Raw genomic sequence first — 21541 nt, 5'->3', positions numbered from 1 at the left:
TTTTTTTTTGTTTTTGTATTTTTTTGGTTACCTTATCTCTAGTGTTGGTTAAGCACCAAAGTGCTCTGGTGCTCGAGTAGAACACCTCAGGTTGCTCGGGTGCTCTACTGAGCACCCAAGCACAATGGAAGTCAATGGGAGAACCCAAGCATTAAACCAGGCACCCCCTGCTCTGAAGAGGGGAGGGTGTCTGGTTTATAGGAAAAGGCCAGAAATTGATGGAAACAACACTGAAATGGTTCAGAAACAGCATGTGAAGGATGTCTGGCTGCATCTTGGACTTCCAGGTCGCCTCTGGGAACGATGTTGTTCGAGTAGTACGCCACTTTTACAGACTGAAACATTCTTTCCTGTATATTTACTTGTATATAAAGTGCAAGTGCTGCCAAAAATTACAAGCAAGAGGCACTCCGATACAACCTGTATATCACATAAAGGAGGGCCTCATTCACATTGTGGTACAATTGCTCAGGTAGTGGGACTCCTACACTCTATGAACTAAGTGAAAGGGCTGCCAAAAATTACAAGGAATCGGCACTCCAATACACCCATTATTACACATAAAGGAGGGCATCATACACATCCTTGCAAAATTATGATTGATGGCCTGCTGGTGACTCTCTAAAACAGGGCCAGGGGTGAGGGCCTGCTCCTGAGCTGACCATCTAAAAAATTTTGTGGGTAAGGTCCTGCTGCTAGGCTGACCATCTAAAAAAATTTGTAGGTGAGAGCCTGCTGCCGAGCTGACCATCTAAAAAATTTTGTGGGTGAGGGCCTGCTGCCGAGCTGACCATCTAAAACATTATGGGCGAGGGCCTGCTGCTGAGCTGACCATCTAAAAAATGTTGTGGGTAAGGGCCTGCTGCCGAGCTGACAATCTAAAACAATTTTGTGGCCGAGGGCCTGCTGCCGAGCTGACCATCTAAAAAATGTTGTGGGTGAGGGCCTGCTGCTGAGCTGACCAGCTAAAAAAAATTGTGGGCGAGGGCCTGCTGCAGAGCTGACCATCTAAAAATGGATGAGGGCCCACTGCCGACCCTCTATAACATTAGGAGCGAGGGCAGCCTAATAAGCATGTTGATATGATGGAGGAGGAGGACAAGAAAAGGGAGATTGAACCATTTACCCTTTTTAGTGGTGGAAGGGGTGCATGGAAATACAGTGTATTCCATGCACCATAAAAGCTACATTTAGAGTGCCTTTATGTTTAGACGCTTTCATTTGGTGGAGTAGAGAAGTCAGGGGCAATCCAGGCCTTGTTAATTTTTCTAAGAGTCAACCGGTCAGCATTTTCAGTTGACAGTCGGATGCGCTTACCAGTTATTATGCTCCCAGCAGCAGTAAATACACGCTCTGACATAATGCTGGCGGCAGGGCAGGCCAGCACCTCCAAGGCGTAGAGCACCAGTTCATGCCACGTGTCCAGCTTGGACACCCAATAGTTGTAAGGCTTACAGGGATCACTGAGGACACGGTCTGCTACGTACTCCTTCACTATCTTCCAAAATTTTTCCACAAGGACCTTCTGGTATTGTACCATTTTGCTCGCAATCTCCACCACAGGAATGAAAGATGAAAAGTTCTCTTTGTAACGGGGGTCGAGAAGGGTGAACAACAAGTAATCGATGTTGGCCAAAATGTGTACACCGCGAGGGTCACGGGAATGGCAGCCTAACACAAAGTCAGCCAGGTGTGCCAGAGTCCCAACAGACAAGACTTCGCTGTCCTCATCAGGAGGATGACTCTCAATCTCCTCATACTCTTCCTCCTCTTCTACCCATCCACGCTGAACAGATGGAATAAAATTTCCATGGGTACTGCCCTCTGTAGCGGAGGCAACGATCTCCTGCTCCTCCTCCTCATCATCATCATCATCATCATCATCATCATCATCCAATTTGCGCTGAGAAGACGAACTGAGGGTGGTCTGGCTATCACCCTGTGTACTTTCTTCCCCCATTTCCACCTCTTCCACATGCAAAGCGTCCACCTTAATTGTGAGCAGCGAGCATTTGAGTAGACACAGAAGTGGGATGGTTACGCTGATAATAGCATTATCGCCACTCAACATCTGTGTTGGTTCCTCAAAGCTTGTGAAGAGCAGAAGCTTACTGGAAGGGCAACAACCATGTTGCAGCTGGTATTCGACTACTGCCCTCTGCTGCTCACAAAGCCTGGCCAACATGTGGAACTGCAGCGTTTCCAGACCGGCGGAAGCTGTCGATGACTTGCGCAAATGGGCACACACGCAGCGCACCTTTATTAGTAGCGCAGGCAAATTGGGGTAGGCTTTGAGAAACCGCTGAACCACTAGGTTAAACACGTGGGCTAGGCATGCTAGGTGTGTGAGCTTGCCAAGCTCCAAAGCTGCCACTAAGTTACGGCCATTATCAGACACAACCATGCCTGGTTGTAGGTTGAGTAGCGAGACCCACAGCTCAGTCTGGTCCCTTATCCCCTGCCACAGCTCTGCGGTGGTGTGCTGTTTTTCACCTAAGCAGATCAGTTTAAGCTCGGCCTGTTGCCACTACCCCACTGCAGTGCTACACTGCTTCCAGCTACTAATTGATGGCTGACTGTTGCTGCAAGATGATAATTTAGAGGTGGAAGTGGAGGAGGAGGCGGCGGAGGAGGAGAAGGGGGGTTGCAGCCACTAACGTAGGTGGTGGCAGAAACCCTGATGGAAGTAGGGCCTGCAATCCTTGGCATCGGTAGCACCTGTGCCATCCCAGGGTACGACTCGCTCCTGGCCTACACAACATTCACCCAGTGTGCCCTCAGGGAAATGTAGCGTCCCTGGCCAAAATCACTTGTCCATGTGTCAGTCGTTAAATGGACCTTCCCAATAACTGCGTTGGTCGGGGCACGGGTGATGTTACGGGACGCATGCTGGTGTAAGGCTGGGACTGCACACTGTGAAAAATATTGGCGGCTGGTGACAGAATACCGTGGGACAGCCGCCGCCATCAGGCTGCGGAAAGCTTCATTGTCCACAAGCCTAAATGGCAACATTTCCAGGGCCAGCAATTTGGAAAGGTGTGCATTTAGTGCTATGGTCTGTGGGTGGCTGGCTGGGTATTTGCGCTTTTATTCAAAGGCCTAGGGTATAGACATCTGTACGCTGGGACACAGAAGTGGATGTGCTAGCTGATGGTGCTTGCGAAGGTCCAGGTGCATGGCAGGAGGCATCCGGGCCTGCGTCTTAGACAGGGAATTGGCCAGCACATATCACAGGGGAAGAGGAGGCAGTGGTGTGACCCGCAGACACTGGTTGTGGACCAAGGTTTTCGGCCCACCTATTAGGGTGATTTGATGCCATGTGGCGGATCATGCTGGTGGTGGTGAGGTTGCTAGTGTTCACGCCCCTGCTCATTTTGGCACGGCACAGGTTGCAAATGACAATTCTTTTATTGTCCACAATTTCCTTAAAAAAGCACCAGACTGTGAAACACCTACCCCTTGGCAAGGGAGATTGGCGCAAGGGGATGCTCCGAGGAGCAGTTGTAGGCCTGTTTGGTGTGGCCCGCCTTTTTCCTTTTGCCACCCCACTGCCTCTTCCAGCCTGTTGCGGTGCTGCGGATCCCTCCCCCTCTGTACTGCTGTCCTCACTCGGCTTGCCAGCTTCCCAGGTTGTGTCAGTGACTACATCGTCCAGCACCTCCTCTTCCACTTCCTCACTCTCGTCATCCTCCTGACTTGTTGACCTAAAACAACCTCAGTTATTGACAACTATGTCTCATCCTCATCATGAACCTCTTGAGACACTAATTGCAGTTGACTTATTGGCAACTGTGTGTCATCATCATCTTCCACCTCGTGAAACACTAATTGGCGTTCCCCACCGTCATCTTCTTCTGACTGTGAATGCTCCAGAGTTTTGGAATCAGGGCACAAGATCTCCTCATGTCCCTCTTCAAGCGGGCTTGGCGAGAGGCCCAAATTAAGGAATGGCGATAAAAACAGTTCCTTGGCATATCTGAGTGTGGGATCACTTGTTTGCCAAGACTCTCCATGGTGGGTGGAAGGAGTATCAGGGTGAAGATTCTGTTGATCAGACTCATTGCTACTGAGACTGGACTTTGTGGAAGACAGGGTGATGCCTAACCGATTGGAAGCATTTTCTGCTTCAATCCAACCGACCACCTGGTCGCACTGGTGTGACTTCGAGAGTGGTGTCCTGCTCCACCCTGCAAACTGGGACATGAGACTAGGCATCATGGATGAGTGTGTTTCTTGTGCTCTGGCAGCAGGCATAGTTTCACCGCTCCCAGGGCCACGGCCTCTGCCTGCGGCCACTTTTCTGTCACTTACTGCTCGCCTTACGCATATTAAATGGTATATATGCTTGCAAGCATGTCACACGTACAGTAGAGCAGGTTTTGTAAGTGTATGCGCAAATAAAGTACACAGAATGTCACAGATATTTTTAGGATGCACACACGTTAAACAGGAGGTATAGCGCAAGTAATGTCGCTGTCACCACCGCCTAATAAAAAATTACACTGAATGAATGTCACTGATATTTAGGATGCACAAACTTTATACAGTAGGTATAGCGCAATAATGTCGCTGTCACCACCGGCTAATAAAAAATTACAGTGAATTAATGTCACTGATATTTAGGATGGGCAAACGTTATACAGGATATTTAGCGCAGGTAATGTCGCTGCCACCAGCAGCATAAAAATTTGACTGTCACAGATATTTTAGATACGCAAACGTTATGCAGGAGATGTAGCGCAGGGAATGTAACTGTCCGCAGTGGACACAGTCTACATAAAAAGTACACTGGATGTCACAGATATTTTTAGGCTGCACACACGTTAAACAGGAGATGTAGCGCAGATAATGTCGCTGTCACGAGCGGCGAAAAAAATTAGACTGAATGTCACTGATCTTTCGTATGCGCTAACGTTATACTGGAGATGTAGCGCAGGTAATGTCACTGCCACCAGCAGCAAAATAATTAGACTGAATGTCACTGATATTTCGGATACGCAAACGTTATACAGGAGATGTAGCGCAGGTAATGTAACTGTCCGCAGCGGACACAGTCTACGGGAAGTACACTGGATGTCACAGATATTTTTAGGCTGCTCACACGTTAGACAGGAGATGTAGCGCAGATAATGTCGCTGTCTGCAGCGGCCAATCAATTGCAAGCTATTAAGCGCAGGTTGCGCTAAATACAGGGCCGGACTGGGGATAAAAACCAGCCCTGGAAAAAGTTGCACACCAGCCCCACAGCATTGCGTCATTATTTACTTGTTTATAATAGGAGAAAGCATTCATTTTAAAACACGTGTGTAAACACGAATATGAACTTTGCCCCACGAATGGCTCTTTTGTAGAACCCCCATAAAAACTTACAGTTACTTGGCTTGGCCCTTGGGGATCTCGGACACCACTTCAACACTTGGCCGGGGGCTCGGCGGAGCTGATGTTGTGTTTTATCCTAATGAGAGAGATTTCATAATAAGGATTTGGAGAAGGGGCAGAGGGATAGCAGAGCAGGGAGAGGCTGGTGCTGCTACTAGGGGGTCATACCATGGGGGAGTAATAAAACCCACCATAATGCCCCCCCACTAGTAATAATTCTCCTTATAATGTGCAAAACATACCCCTTTGTAATGCCCCGAGTTGAGCTAATGTTCCCATAATGTGCCAATATAATATACACCTTCTCAGTGCCCTCATAGATGACCCCCATAGTGCTCCCCCCCGTTCCCATAGTACCCACCATAATGTGTCCCAGTATAAAATGCCCCTATACATAGCCCCCATATAAAATACCCCTTCTTTTTAGCCTCAGTAGATGCCCCTATAGTGCCCCCCAATAATCTGCCAGTAAGATGTGCCCCCATAGATGCCCCCAATCATGTGCCACTAATAAGAGCCCCCTCACCATCATGTGCCAGTAGCCAGAGCCCCCCCATATCATGTGCCAGTAGCCAGAGCCCCCCCATATCATGTGCCAGTAGCCAGAGTGGCCCCCCTATCATGTGCCAGTAGCCCCCCCTTATAATGTGCCAGTAGCCCCCCTTATTATGTGCCAGTAGCCCCACCTTATTATGTGCCAGTAGCCCCACTTATTATGTGCCAGTAGCCGCCCCTTATGTGCCAGTAGCCCCCCTTATGTGCCAGTAGTCCCCCTTATCATGTGCCAGTAGTCCCCCTTATCATGTGCCAGTAGCCCCCTTATGTGTCAGTAGCCCCCCTTATCATGTGCCAGCCCAGTAGTCCCCCCCCTTATCATGTGCCAGCCCAGTAGTCCCCCCTTATCATGTGCCAGCCCAGTAGTCCCCCCTTATCATGTGCCAGCCCAGTAGTCCCATCTTATCATGTGCCAGCCCAGTAGTCCCCCTTATCATGTGCCAGCCCAGTATTGTACCTATATATAAAAAAAAAGAAAACACTTATACTTACCTCCAGTGATGCGATGCGATGCAGGCCTCTTCCGGCCTGTGTCCCTCGCTATACGGCTCAGGCGGCGCGATGACGTCATCGCGCCGCCTGTACCGGCCTCTGATAGGCTGCCAGCACTAGGCCGGCAGCCTATCAGAGGAACGGGAGGAGACACACCTCTCCCTCCCCTGCCGCAGCACAGGCATCTGTATCGCCGTCCTGAGGACGGCAATACAGATGACTATGGAGATGAGCGCTTCCACAATGGAAGCGCTCATCTCCTGCTCTGCCCTGCCGCCGGCAGCGCCCGCCCCCCCACTTGTCACCAGGCCCGCGGCCTTGCGGCACTCAGGCCTGCTGGCCTATCGGGAAATTTCCCGGTATCCCGGCAGGCCAGTCCGGCCCTGGCTAAATATATATATTGCTGCCAGATACAACTATAGTCGTTAAAGGACTTTTGGGTCTCTTACAAGTTTTAGCAATTTAGTGCATGTTGCACTAAAAATATATATTGCTGCCACACAATAGTCCTTAAAAGGACTTTTGGGTCTTTAACAAGTATAAAAACTAAAATATTCCTATTTCACTCCCTACACTACCTCTCCCTTCTGCTCTCCAGCAATCCCTGACTAAGACTGAGCCAAACACATGTCATCGGGTTCTATATAGCACCCGATGGCGCGTTCCTGCCAGCCAATCACTGTAATGCCAGTAGCCAACATGGCTATGTTATTACAGTGAATGGCAGAACCTACCTGCACGTTTATTGGCTGCGTTGAACACCATAAAAACAAAACCCTAAAAACAATGGCAGAACGGTGCTGATTTTTCCTACTTTTTACCCCCAATTATTATTTTTTTTGTTATACAATTCACCTGATATACCCAAAATGGTGCCATTAAAAACGATAACTTGTTCCATTTAGAACAAGCTATATCAATGAAACATTGAAAAAGTTATTGCTTTTGAAATGCAGTTATGACTTGTGAAATGTGGTACCAAACTAGGCTGTGTCCTGAAGAGGTTAAAATACTGTAAGTTCTTTCAAAAAACTTGTGTGACATAGGATTTTAAGATATGAGCTTAAAAAAAAATGCTAACTTTTTTAATTGCTCAATCACAGTGTTTCTTATGAGTTTTTGTTTACAACAGTCATGGTATTATTTTTTAGTTGTGAAATATAATAACATAATCATTTGGTATGTTTACAGGTACAGTGTCACAGTTACACAGGATACTGTTGGTGTGTATCTCCAAATGGTCGGCCACTCAGTGGGACTGCAGTTGTACACAAAACTCCTCGGTGTCCAGGTGAGAAAATGCATCTGTTTATGTCATGTCAATAGGGAGAGCTGGTCAGGAAAGGAAAATCTGTGGTTATTAAAATCACTGTTTGAACAAATATACACTCCATTGCTGTGCTTAGCAGGAATTGTAACCTGATTAGTTTAAGGACTAAACTAAAACTAGTAGGAACAAGCCATGAAAGAAAGAATATGAGAAATGTATACAGTTAGCTGCAATTAACTTATATAGATATCAACCTATCTCAAGAATTAGCAGTAGAGATTAGTGATGGACGAACATCGTCCGGGACATAGAAACATAGAATATGTCGGGAGATAAGAACCATTTGGCCCATCTAGCCTGTCCAATATACTGAATACTATGACTAGCCCCTAGCCCTATCTTATATGAAGGATGGCCTTATTATGCCTATCCCATGGGACGGTTCGCGAACACGATCAAATGTTCACAAACCGCAAGTTCACGGCGGGCCCCATTCACTTTAATGGCAGGTGATCCTGAAAAACCTTCAGCTCATATTTGCAGCCACCAAATACTTAGTAGAAGTGTACAAATAGTCCCACAACATGAACAGTGACATATCAATGACAAAAATTCCAACAAAAAATATATATCTTAATCAAGGGACATTTTTCAGAAATGTATCCTGTTGGAGCCTAGAAATTTTTTATTTTAGGCCACGGGAGTACGTTGTTACAATGTCGTCTGTCACTATCTGTAGCTGAGGTACCGCAAACAAATGCTGCACTACCCAAATGCACTATATAGAAAGTATATGATTGATATATCACACCCCTGCTTCAAGCAGTTTTTTGGGGGGGCAACTGGTATATCACACCAGTGGAAATTATTTGTTCCATTAGCGTTTGGCACTATCTATAGCTGAGGTAACACAGCTAAACCGCAAACAAATGCTGCACTACCTAAATGCACTATATAGAAAGTATATGATTGATATATCACACCCCTGCTTCAATCAGTTTTTTTGGGGGGCAACTGGTATATCACACCAGTAGAAATTATTTGTTCCAATAGCGTTGGGCACTGCAGTGTAGCTGCAGTATCACAGCGGAACCGCACGCAACTGCTGCACAATACAAATGCACTATAATATACTTTCTATGTTAGAAAGTATATTATAAGTATATTACACCCCTCAGTAAGTCACAGCTATTGATAGCACACCTATACCAGTCCTTAAAAGGAAGTTTGTGGCCCTATTAGCTAGCATTTGGTGTCCCTAACAGTCTGTCCCTGCTCCACACAGCACCCTCTCCCTACACTGGCTAAAGACTGAATGTAAAATGGCGGCCAGATCAGGTTTATTTATGAGGTAGGGGGTATATCCATGTGCTGAAACATTTTAATTGGCTGTCCTGTACCACCTGATGGATGTGTCATGGGTAGAGTTGAGCGAACCCGAACTGTAAAGTTTGGGTTCGCACCGAACTTTAGGCTTTTCGGCACCCGGACCCGAACATTTTCGTAAAAGTTCGGGTTCGGTGTTCGCCGATTTTTATGGCGCTTTTTGAAAGGCTGCAAAGCAGCCAATCAACAAGTGTCGTACTACTTGCCCCAAAAGGCCATCACAGCCATGCCTACTATTGGCATGGCTGTGATTGGCCAACTGCAGCATGTGACCCAGCCTCTATTTAAGCTGGAGTCACTTAGCGCCGCCTGTCACTTTGCTCGGATTAGTGTAGGGAGAGGCTGCAGCTGCTGTGAGGGAGAGATCAGGGAGCAATCTTATCAAGAACTGGTTTATGTACTCAGCGATCTACAGAAAAAGTTTTTTGTGGGTGCGGTGCACAATTTTTTTAAGCCTGCCCTGAGCCAACTACTGCTGAAAACAAACTTTTTTTTTCTTCATTTCATCAATATCAATACCTGATCGGCAGCCATTTTATGCAACGATAGTGCACCAGCATAGGCTATCTGCAAGTCCAGAAATACAGCTTTGGCATACTGGGGTGAAAAAACCCTCTAATATACTGCACATCTGGGATTAGACAAGCATAAGTGACTGTCACATTTAGGATAGAAATACAGCTTTTTGGTTAGGGTGAAAAAAGCCTCTAATATGCTGCACATCTGTGATTACACGTGCATAAGTCACTGTCACATTTAGGACAGAAATACAGCTTTTTGGTTACTGGGGTGAAAAAAGCCTCTCATATACTGCACATCTGGGATTACACGTGCATAAGTCACTGTCACATTTACGCCATAAATACGGCTTTGGCATACTGGGGTGAAAAAAGCCTCTCATATACTGCACATCTGGGATTACACGTGCATAAATCACTGTCACATTTAGGACAGAAATACAGCTTTTTGGTTAGGGTGAAAAAACCCTCTAATATACTGCACATCTGGGATTAGACAAGCATAAGTGACTGTCACATTTAGGCCAAAAATACGGCTTTTTGGTTACTGGAGTGAAAAAAGCCACTGATATACTGCACATCTAGGATTAGACGTGCATAAGTGACTGTCACATTTAGGCCAGAAATACGGCTTTTTGGTTACTGGGGTGAAAAAACCCTCTGATATACTGCACATCTAGGATAAGACATGCATAAGTGAGTGTTACATTTAGGCCACAAATACCGCTGTCATATTGAGTTTTAAAAAAACAAATAGAGTGCAATACCCTACATCAGGGTTAATATTGGCGGTAAATTATTTTTAACATACTTAACCACTTTTTACTTTGCTTTTGTGAACGATAACTATGAGGCAAACATCTAATAAGGGACGCGTCGTGGTCGTGGTGGTGGTGTTGGTGGAGCCTCTGGTGCAGGGAGAGGACATGGCCGTTCTGCCACAGCTACATGTCCTAATGAACCTACTACCTCAGGTCCCAGTAGCCGCCAGAATCGACAGCGATATTTGGTGGGGCCTAATGCCGTTCTAAGGATGGTAAGGCCTTAGCAAGTACAGGCGCTCGTCAATTAAGTGGTCGACAGTGGATCCAGCACGTTCACATTATCTCCCACCCAGTCTTCTGCAGAAAGCGTACAGGTGGCGCCTGAAACCCATGCCCATCAGTCTGTCACATCACCCCCGTGCATATCGGGGAACCTGTCTGAGCCTCAAGTCATGCAGCAGTTTCTTATGCTGTTGAAGACTCTGCAGGCAGGGTTTCCCAAGGGCATCCACCTAGCCCTTCCCCAGGGGTGGAAGACATAGAATGCACTGACGCACAACCACTTATGTTTCCTGATGAGGACATGGGAATACCACCTCAGCACGTCTCTGATGATGACGAAATACAGGTGCCAACTGCTGCGTCTTTCTGCAGTGTGCAGACTGAAAAGGAGGTCAGGGAAGAAGACTGAGTGGAAGACGATGCAGGGGACGATGAGGTCCTAGACCCCACATGGAATGAAGGTCGTGCCACTGACTTTCAGAGTTCGGAGGAAGAGGCAGTGGTGAGACCGAGCCAACAGCGTAGCAAAAGCGGGAGCAGGGTGCAAAAGCAGCGCAGCCGTCGCCAAAACAGTTCGCCTGCTACTGGCCACCGTCAACAGGGACCGAGCACACCAAAGGCAGCTTCAAGGAGTTCCCTGGCATGGCACTTCTTCACACAATGTGCTGACGACAAGACCCGAGTGGTTTGCACGCTGTGCCATCAGAGCCTGAAGCGAGGCATTAACGTTCTGAACCTTAGCACAACCTGCATGACCAGGCATCTACATGCGAGACACGGGCTGCAGTGGAGTAAGCACCTTCAAAACCAAGAAAGGGATCAGGCCCCTCCTGCTCCCTCTTCTGCTGCTGCCTCGGCCTCTTCCTCCACCTCGGGAGGAACTTTGGCACCTGCCGCCCAGCAAAAGCTCTGCTATGTCTGCCTTGTTCACTGGAGCCCAGAACTGTACACAGTACTCCATGTGTGGTCTGAATAATGATTTGTAAAGTAGTAGGAATATGTTCTCATCACGGGCATCTCTGCCCCTTTTGATGCAACCCATTATATTATTGGCCTTGGCAGCAGCTGCCTGACACTGGTTTTTGCAGCTTAGTTTGCTGTTTATTAAAATTCCTAGATCCTTTTCCACGTCAGTGTTACCGAGTGTTTTACCATTTAGTATGTACGGGTGACTTGCATTATTCCTTCCCATGTGCATAACTTTACATTTGTCAGTGTTAAACCTCATCTGCCACTTATCTGCCCAAGCCTGCAATCTATCCAGATCCCTCTGTAGTAGTATACTGTCCTCTTCAGTGTTATTTACTTTACACAGTTTAGTGTCATCTGCGAAAATTGATATTTTACAATGCAAGCCTTCTACAAGATCATTAATAAATATATTGAAGAGAATAGGGCCCAATACTGACCCCTGAGGTACCCCACTAATGACAGTGACCCAATCTGAGTATGTACCGTTAATAACCACCCTCTGTTTTCTATCATTGAGCCAGTTACTTACCCACTTACAGACGTTTTCTCCCAGTCCGAGCATTCTCATTTTATATACTAACCTTTTATGTGGTACAGTGTCAAATGCTTTGGAGAAGTCCAGATACACGACATCCATTGATTCGCCGCTGTCAAGTCTAGAACTTACCTCCTCATAGAAACTGATTAAATTAGTTTGACATCACCGATCCCTCACGAAGCCATGCTGATATGGCGTTATTTGCTTATTTCTGTTAAGATGCTCCAAGATAGCATCTCTCAGAAAACCTTCAAACAGTTTACCCACAACAGATGTTAAACTTACCGGCCTATAGTTTCCAGGCTCTGTTTTTGGACCCTTTTTGAATATTGGCACCACATTTGCCATGCGCCAATCCTGTGGGACATTCCCTGTCAGTATAGAATCTGCAAATATCAGAAATAAGGGTCTGGCTATGACATTACTTAACCACTTCAGCCCCCAGTGCTTAAACACCCTGAAATACCAGGCCACTTTTTACACTTCTGACCTACACTACTTTCACCGTTTATTGCTCGGTCATGCAACTTACCACCCAAATGAATTTTACCTCCTTTTCTTCTCACTAATAGAGCTTTCATTTGGTGGTATTTCATTGCTGCTGACATTTTTTGTTATTAATCGAAATTTAACGATTTTTTTGCAAAAAAATGACATTTTTCACTTTCAGTTGTAAAATTTTGCAAAAAAAACGAGATCCATATAGAAATTTTGCTCTAAATTTATAGTTCTACATGTCTTTGATAAAAAAAAAATGTTTGGGTAAAAAAAAAATGGTTTGGGTAAAAGTTATAGCGTTTACAAACTATGGTACAAAAATGTGAATTTCCGCTTTTTGAAGCAGCTCTGACTTTCTGAGCACCTGTCATGTTTCCTGAGGTTCTACAATGGCCAGACAGTACAAACACCCCACAAATGACCCCATTTCGGAAAGTACACACCCTAAGGTATTCGCTGACGGGCATAGTGAGTTCATAGAACTTTTTATTTTTTGTCACAAGTTAGCGGAAAATGATGATTTTTTTATTTATTTTTTTCTTACAAAGTCTCATATTCCACTAACTTGTGACAAAAAATAAAAACTTCTATGAACTCACTATGCCCATCACGAAATACCTTGGGGTCTCTTCTTTCCAAAATGGGGTCACTTGTGGGGTAGTTATACTGCCCTGGCATTCTAGGGGCCCAAATGTGTGGTAAGGAGTTTGAAATCAAATTCTGAAAAAAATGACGAGTGAAATCCAAAAGGTGCTCTTTGGAATGTGGGCCCCTTTGCCCACCTAGGCTGCAAAAAAGTGTCACACATCTGGTATCCCCGTACTCAGGAGAAGTTGAGGAATGTGTTTTGGGGTGTCTTTTTACATATACCCATGCTGGGTGAGATAAATATCTTGGTCAAATGACAACTTTGTATAAAAAAATGGGAAAAGTTGTCTTTTGCCAAGATATTTCTCTCACCCAGCATGGGTATATGTAAAATGACACCCCAAAACACATTCCCCACCTTCTCCTGAGTACGGAGATACCAGATGTGTGACACTTTTTTGCAGCCTAGGTGGGCAAAGGGGCCCATATTCCAAAGAGCACCTTTCGGATTTGACAGGTCATTTTTTTCAGAATTTGATTTCAAACTCCTTACCACACATTTGGGCCCCTAGAATGCCAGGGCAGTATAACTACCCCACAAGTGACCCCATTTTGGAAAGAAGACACCCCAAGGTATTCCGTGAGGGGCATGGCAAGTTCCTAGAATTTTTTATTTTTTGTCACAAGTTAGTGGAAAATGATGATTTTTTTTTTTTTTTTTTTTCATACAAAGTCTCATATTCCACTAACTTGTGACAAAAAATAAAAACTTCCATGAACTCACTATGCCCATCAGCGAATACCTTTGGGTCTCTTCTTTCCAAAATGGGGTCACTTGTGGGGTAGTTATACTGCCCTGGCATTCTAGGGGCCCAAATGTGTGGTAAGGAGTTTGAAATCAAATTCAGTAAAAAATGACCTATGAAATCCAAAAGGTGCTCTTTGGAATGTGGGCCCCTTTGCCCACCTAGGCTGCAAAAAAGTGTCACACATCTGGTATCCCCGTACTCAGGAGAAGTTGAGGAATGTGTTTTGGGGTGTCTTTTTACATATACCCATGCTGGGTGAGATAAATATCTTGGTCAAATGCCAACTTTGTATAAAAAAATGGGAAAAGTTGTCTTTTGCCAAGATATTTCTCTCACCCAGCATGGGTATATGTAAAATGACACCACAAAACACATTCCCCACCTTCTCCTGAGTACGGAGATACCAGATGTGTGACACTTTTTTGCAGCCTAGGTGGGCAAAGGGGCCCATATTCCAAAGAGCACATTTCGGATTTCACTGGTCATTTTTTACAGAATTTGATTTCAAACTCCTTACCACACATTTGGGCCCCTAGAATGCCAGGGCAGTATAACTACCCCACAAGTGACCCCATTTTGGAAAGAAGAGACCCCAAGGTATTCGCTGATGGGCATAGTGAGTTCATGGAAATTTTTATTTTTTGTCACAAGTTAGTGGAATATGAGACTTTGTATGAAAAAAAAAAAAAAAAATCATCATTTTCCACTAACTTGTGACAAAAAATAAAAAATTCTAGGAACTTGCCATGCCCCTCACGGAATACCTTGGGGTGTCTTCTTTCCAAAATGGGGTCACTTGTGGGGTAGTTATACTGCCCTGGCATTTTCCAGGGGCCCTAATGTCTGGTAAGTAGGTAAATGACCTGTGAAATCCGAAAGGTGCTCTTTGGAATGTGGGCCCCTTTGCCCACCTAGGCTGCAAAAAAGTGTCACACATCTGGTATCTCCGTACTCAGGAGAAGGTGGGGAATGTGTTTTGGGGTGTCATTTTACATATACCCATGCTGGGTGAGAGAAATATCTTGGCAAAAGACAACTTTTCCCATTTTTTTTATACAAAGTTGGCATTTGACCAAGATATTTATCTCACCCAGCATGGGTATATGTAAAATGACACCCCAAAACATATTCCCCAACTTCTGCTGAATACGGAGATACCACATGTGTGACACTTTTTTGCAGCCTAGGTGGGCAAAGGTGCCCAAATTCCTTTTAGGAGGGCATTTTTAGACATTTGGATACCAGACTTCTTCTCACGCTTTGGGGCCCCTAAAATGCCAGGGCAGTATAAATACCCCACATGTGACCCCATTTTGGAAAGAAGACACCCCAAGGTATTCAATGAGGGGCATGGCGAGTTCATTGAAAAAAAAAATTTTGGCACAAGTTAGCGGAAATAGATTTTTTTGATTTTGTTCTCACAAAGTCTCCCTTTCCGCTAACTTGGGACAAAAATTTCAATCTTTCATGGACTCAATATGCCCCTCAGCGAATACCTTGGGGTGTCTTCTTTCCAAAATGGTGTTATTTGTGGGGTGTTTGTACTGCCCTGGCATTTGAGGGTCTCCGCAATCATTACATGTATGCCCAGCATTAGGAGTTTCTGCTATTCTCCTTATATTGAGCATACGGGTAATGAGATTTTTTTTTTCCGTTCAGCCTCTGGGCTGAAAGAAAAAAATGAACGGCACAGATTTCTTCATTCGCATCGATCAATGTGGATGAAAAAATCTCTGCCAAAAAAAGAAAAAGGAGGGGAAAGGCGTCTGCCAGGACATAGGAGCTCCGCCCAACATCCATACCCACTTCAGCTCGTATGCCCTGGCAAACCAGATTTCTCCATTCACATCAATCGATGTGGATGAATAAATCATTGCCGGGATTTTTTTTTTTATATATACAAAGTGTTTGCCAAAGTATATGAACACCGCCACCTCCTCAGCTCATATGCCTCGGCAAACGTATCTTTTACTGCAGAGGAGAAATCTCGTCTTGCAGCGCCGCATACACCGACTTGCGTGTAATCTGACAGCAGCGCAATGCTTCTGTCCGAATGCACATCAGTGCTGCAGCTAGTCGATCGGTTGGTCCACCTGAAAGGTAAAAAAAACAAAACAAAAAAGAAAAAACCAGGCCGCAAAGCAATAACTTTATTAACTGTTGAACAGAACATAGAAACTTTTTTTAAACTTTTTTAACTGAACATTTAACTTTTTTACTTACCGGTATTTTTTTTTTTGTTTAGTTTTTTTTACCTTTTATAGAACAAACCTCTCCTTCCCCATGGGACAATGTGCAAAGCGCAAATCGCCCAAAGATGTGGCGAAGTACGTTATGCACTTTATCCCAGGTGAAAGGAGAGGTTTGCAGCAGCTGTGAGTGAATGGGCCCTAATAGCCCTGTGTGCCTGTCCTGGTGAGATGTGATCCCTATGCTAGGTGTACCTGTGTGTGGTACTTCCGGAAACACTCTCCATAGCATAGGGCAGGGTGGTCAGCACAGTCAGGACAGAAATAGCGGGTGTCACGCCTTATTCCACTCCTGCTACAGACACGACATCTTTTTCGGGGTGACGGTTGGGTTGAGGTACCAGGAACGACACTGGGGAAATGTCGCTCGTGTAGACGGCTAACTACACTGGTGGATGGGGCCACGGAACCTCCTGGGTAAAGGAGGTTCTCGATGATCTCTTCCTGGAATTTGAGGAAGGATCCTGTTCTCCCAGCCTTACTGTAGAGAACAAAACTATTGTAGAGCGCCAATTGAATTAAATATACAGACACCTTCTTATACCAGCGTCTGGTTCTGCGGGAAACTAAATACGGAGACAACATCTGGTCATTGAAGTCCACCCCTCCCATGAGCGCATTATAGTCGTGGACACAGAGGGGCTTTTCAATGACACGGGTTGCTCGCTCAATTTGGATTGTCGTGTCTGCGTGAATGGAGGAGAGCATGTAAACGTCACGCTTGTCTCTCCATTTCACCGCGAGCAGTTCTTCGTTACACAAGGCAGCCCTCTGCCCCCTTGCAAGACGGGTGGTTACAAGCCGTTGGGGGAAGCCCACGCGACTAGTTCGCGCGGTGCCACAGGCGCAAATCCGTTCTAGAAACAAATGCCTAAAGAGGGCCACACTTGTGTTGAAATTGTCCACATAAAGATGGTACCCCTTGCCGAATAAGGGTGACACCAAGTCCCAGACTGTCTTCCCACTGCTCCCCAGGTAGTCAGGGCAACCGACCGGCTCCAGGGTCTGATCTTTTCCCTCATAGATCCGAAATTTGTGGGTATAGCCTGTGGCCCTTTCACAGAGCTTATACAATTTGACCCCATACCGGGCACGCTTGCTTGGGATGTATTGTTTGAAGCCAAGGCGCCCGGTAAAATGTATTAGGGACTCGTCTACGCAGATGTTTTGCTCAGGGGTATACAAATCTGCAAATTTCAGGTTGAAATGGTCTATGAGGGGCCGAATTTTGTGGAGCCGGTCAAAAGCAGGGTGGCCTCTGGGACGGGAGGTGGTATTGTCGCTAAAATGCAGAAAACGTAGGATGGTCTCAAATCGTGTCCTGGACATAGCAGCAGAGAACATGGGCATGTGATGAATTGGGTGCGTTGACCAATATGACCGCAATTCATGCTTTTTTGTCAGGCCCATGTTGAGGAGAAGGCCCAAAAAAATTTTAAGTTCGGAAACTTGGACTGGTTTCCACCGGAAAGGCTGGGCATAATAGCTTCCCGGGTTAGCGGTTATAAATTGCATACGGGTTGGTCTCTGCCACGACTAAGTCCAAGAGCTCCGCAGTCAAGAACAGCTCAAAAAATCCCAGGGCCGAACCGATTTGAGCCGTCTCAACCCGAACTCCAGACTGGGCGGTGAAAGGGGGAACTACTGGTGCGGCTGAAGTTGGTGACTGCCAATCAGGATTTGCCAGCACCTCAGGGACTCTAGGGGCTCTACGGGCCCGTCTTTGCGGTGGCTGCGACGGGGTAACTATTGCACGTGCCACCGTACCAGCTTCAACTGCCCTTCTGGTGCTCGCTACTTCACCATGTTGTACGGCAGTGCTGGTACTAGGTCCAGGAAGGGCTGCGCTGCTGGTGTATGCCTCACCACGTGATCCGGCAGCGACAGCCCCACTCTGCTGCTCTTGAAGCGGATCCTGCGTAACCTGTGGTCTAGCGACATGGGGCCGGGTACGCCTGGTGCTGCCAGGGACCTCCACCTCCTCGTCCGAACTTTGGGTCAGAGAGCCACTGCTTTCCACAGGTTCATATTCTGACCCGCTAGATTCGTCAGATGAGGGTTCCCACTCCTCATCCGACTGGGTCAGAATCCTGTAGGCCTCTTCAGAAGAATACCCCCTGTTTGACATTTTGGAATACTAAATTTAGGGGTATTCCCTGAGACTACCCAAGAAAAAAAGCAAACCTGTCTTACAAAGGGGAGGCTAGCGAAGTACCGGAGGCTGCTGCGGTTGATAAAAAATATCAAAACTGATTTTTTTATCGCCGCAGTGCGTGTAAAATGAATGTGCAGTGATCAAAAAATATATATTTTTTGTCACTGCGGTGGGGCGGACGTGGGTGAACGCACGTGTGGGCGACCGATCACGCCTGATCGGGCAAACACTGCGTTTTGGGTGGAGGGCGAGCTAAGGTGACACTAATACTATTATAGATCTGACCGTGATCAGTTTTGATCACTTACAGATACTATAAAAGTACAAATGCTGATTAGCGATACGCTAAACAGCGAATAAAAGTGACTGCGGTGCGGTGGGGTGGGCGCTAACTAACGCTAACTACCTAACCAAGGGGCCTAAACTATCCCTAAAACCTAACAGCCAATACCAGTGAAAAAAAAAAAGTGACAGTTTACACTGATCACTTTTTTTCCTTTCACTAGTGATTGACAGGGGCGATCAAAGGGGTGATCAAAGGGTTAATTGGGGTGCAGGTGGGTGATCTGGGGCTAAGGTGTAGTGTTGGTGTACTCACAGTTCAGTCTGCTCCTGTGCTGGATCCAACCGACGAAAAGGACCAGCACAGGAGCAGACAAGCCATATAACAGATCATATTTACTAATATGATCTGTTATATGACTTTGGATTGGATTTTTTGAAAATCGCCAGCCTGCCAGCCAATGATCGTTGCTGGCAGGCTGGTGACGAAATACTTCTTTTAATTTTGCCGGCCCGCGATGCGCATGCGCGGGCCGGCTTTGAGCGAAATCTCGCGTCTCGCGAGATGACGCGTATATGCGTGACTCTGCGCAGCGCTGCCACCTCCGGAATGCAATCCTGCGTTAGGCGGTCCGGAGGTGGTTAATTCCCTTAGGATACGGGGGTGTATGCCATCCGGTCCTGGCGATTTGTCTATTCTTTTTAAGTCGCTGTTAATCTTTTTTAAGTCGCTTAACTTTTATTAACTCTTTCTGGGAGTGAGATGGGAAAAACAGCAATATTGCCACTGCGTTTTTACGTTTTAAATTTTACGGCATTCATTTTTCGATATAAATAACATAATATCTTTATTCTCTTGGTCAGTATGATTCAGTGATACCAAATACATATTTTTACATTTTTTTGCACTAAAACCCCTTTTTTTAAAAGAAAAAAAATGTTTTTGCATTGCCGCTTCCCAAGACCCATACCTTATTTACTTTTCTTTCTATGGAGTTGTGTGAGGGCTTGATTTTTGCAGGACGACTTGTATTTTTAATTGGTATAATTATGGAGTAAATGGCTCTTTTTGATCGCTTGTTATTATGGTTTTTTTTGGTGGCAACTAAGAATAAATGAGCAATTCTGTGTTTTTTTTATTTATTTATTTATTTATAATTTTTTTTACAGTATTCACCTTAGGGGATAATTTGCATGCCATTTATGTAATCCAGGTTGTTACGGATGCGGCAATACCAATAATATGGGGATGATTTTTTTTTCTTTTTGCAATTTTTTTTACTTTTTTACCACTTGATAGTCCTACAAGGGGACTATTACAGACAGCCTCTTGATTGCTTTTTAAAATGCAATGCACTATCTCTATAGTGCATTGCATTATAATGGCAATTCAATTCTGACATTGACTATCAGGCTGTGCCAGAGAGGTGCAGCCTGCTGGAAATTACTGAAGGCTGGTCTTGGACCTTCATCAGACCCCAGGCAGCATTCACACACATCGGCACCCCGCAATCGCACTCCGCTCCCTCTGTTAGCACATTACATGTAAAGTGTTAAACAGCCTGGATCAGCACTCCTGCCAGTCTGGGCTTTTAGAGCAGGGCCGCGGCTCTCATGTGAGAGCCAGGTTCCAGCTCCCCGCTGCACGGGGGACCCAAGCAGCGCTTAGACTGGGCCGCCTTAAAAAAGAGGCGGCCCAGCCTAAGGCCCCTTAGTGTCCGCTGTAAAAACACATATGGGTGGTCACTAAGGGGTTAATGTGAGCAGATGTCTGCCCTTGTTTATAGAAATACATGGTAGTGTCAGAAAAGCAGTGGCTTGTTATGAACAAACATTCAACAATCATGCTTTAACAGGATTAGATGCCTGCTCGTATTTTTAGGCACACGGTAGTAGCGAAGGAAGCAGTTGCTTCCGCCTAAGCATCCAAAAATTATGCCTTAACAGAGGCAATTGTCTGCCTGTGTTTATATACACTCACCTAAAGAATTATTAGGAACACCATACTAATACGGTGTTGGACCCCCTTTTGCCTTCAGAACTGCCTTAATTCTACGTGGCATTGATTCAACAAGGTGCTGATAGCATTCTTTAGAAATGTTGGCCCATATTGATAGGATAGCATCTTGCAGTTGATGGAGATTTGAGGGATGCACATCCAGGGCACGAAGCTCCCGTTCCACCACATCCCAAAGATGCTCTATTGGGTTGAGATCTGGTGACTGTGGGGGCCATTTTAGTACAGTGAACTCATTGTCATGTTCAAGAAACCAATTTGAAATGATTTGAGCTTTGTGACATGGTGCATTATCCTGCTGGAAGTAGCCATCAGAGGATGGATACATGTTCTCATTCTGTTTACGCCAGTTTCGGACTCTACCATTTGAATGTCTCAACAGAAATTGAGACTCATCAGACCAGGCAACATTTTTCCAATCTTCAACAGTCCAATTTTGGTGAGCTCGTGCAAATTGCAGCCTCTTTTTCCTATTTGTAGTGGAGATGAGTGGTACCCGGTGGGGTCTTCTGCTGTTGTAGCCCATCCGCCTCAAGGTTGTGCGTGTTGTGGCTTCACAAATGCTTTGCTGCATACCTCGGTTGTAACGAGTGGTTATTTCAGTCAACGTTTCTCTTCTATCAGCTTGAATCAGTCGGCCCATTCTCCTCTGACCTCTAGCATCCACAAGGCATTTTCGCCCACAGGACTGCCGCATACTGGATGTTTTTCCCTTTTTCACACCATTCTTTGTAAACCCTAGAAATGGTTGTGCGTGAAAATCCCAGTAACGGAGCAGATTGTAAAA

The 21541-nt window shown here is 45.7% G+C and overlaps 1 protein-coding gene across 1 annotated transcript in view; it reads left to right on the top strand.

Moving 5' to 3' along the window:
* Window positions 1-21541, top strand: part of SMOC2 (SPARC related modular calcium binding 2) — a 500318-nt gene that overhangs the window by 173034 nt on the left and 305743 nt on the right. The window contains exon 4 of the mRNA XM_040429405.1: window positions 7618-7717. Within this exon, the coding sequence (XP_040285339.1) occupies window positions 7618-7717 (100 nt within the window). The remainder of the gene's footprint in view (window positions 1-7617; window positions 7718-21541) is intronic.

Source organism: Bufo bufo, chromosome 4 (assembly GCF_905171765.1).
Source record: "Bufo bufo chromosome 4, aBufBuf1.1, whole genome shotgun sequence".
Lineage (NCBI taxonomy): Eukaryota > Metazoa > Chordata > Amphibia > Anura > Bufonidae > Bufo > Bufo bufo.
This window is presented reverse-complemented; position numbering and strand designations above follow the sequence as displayed.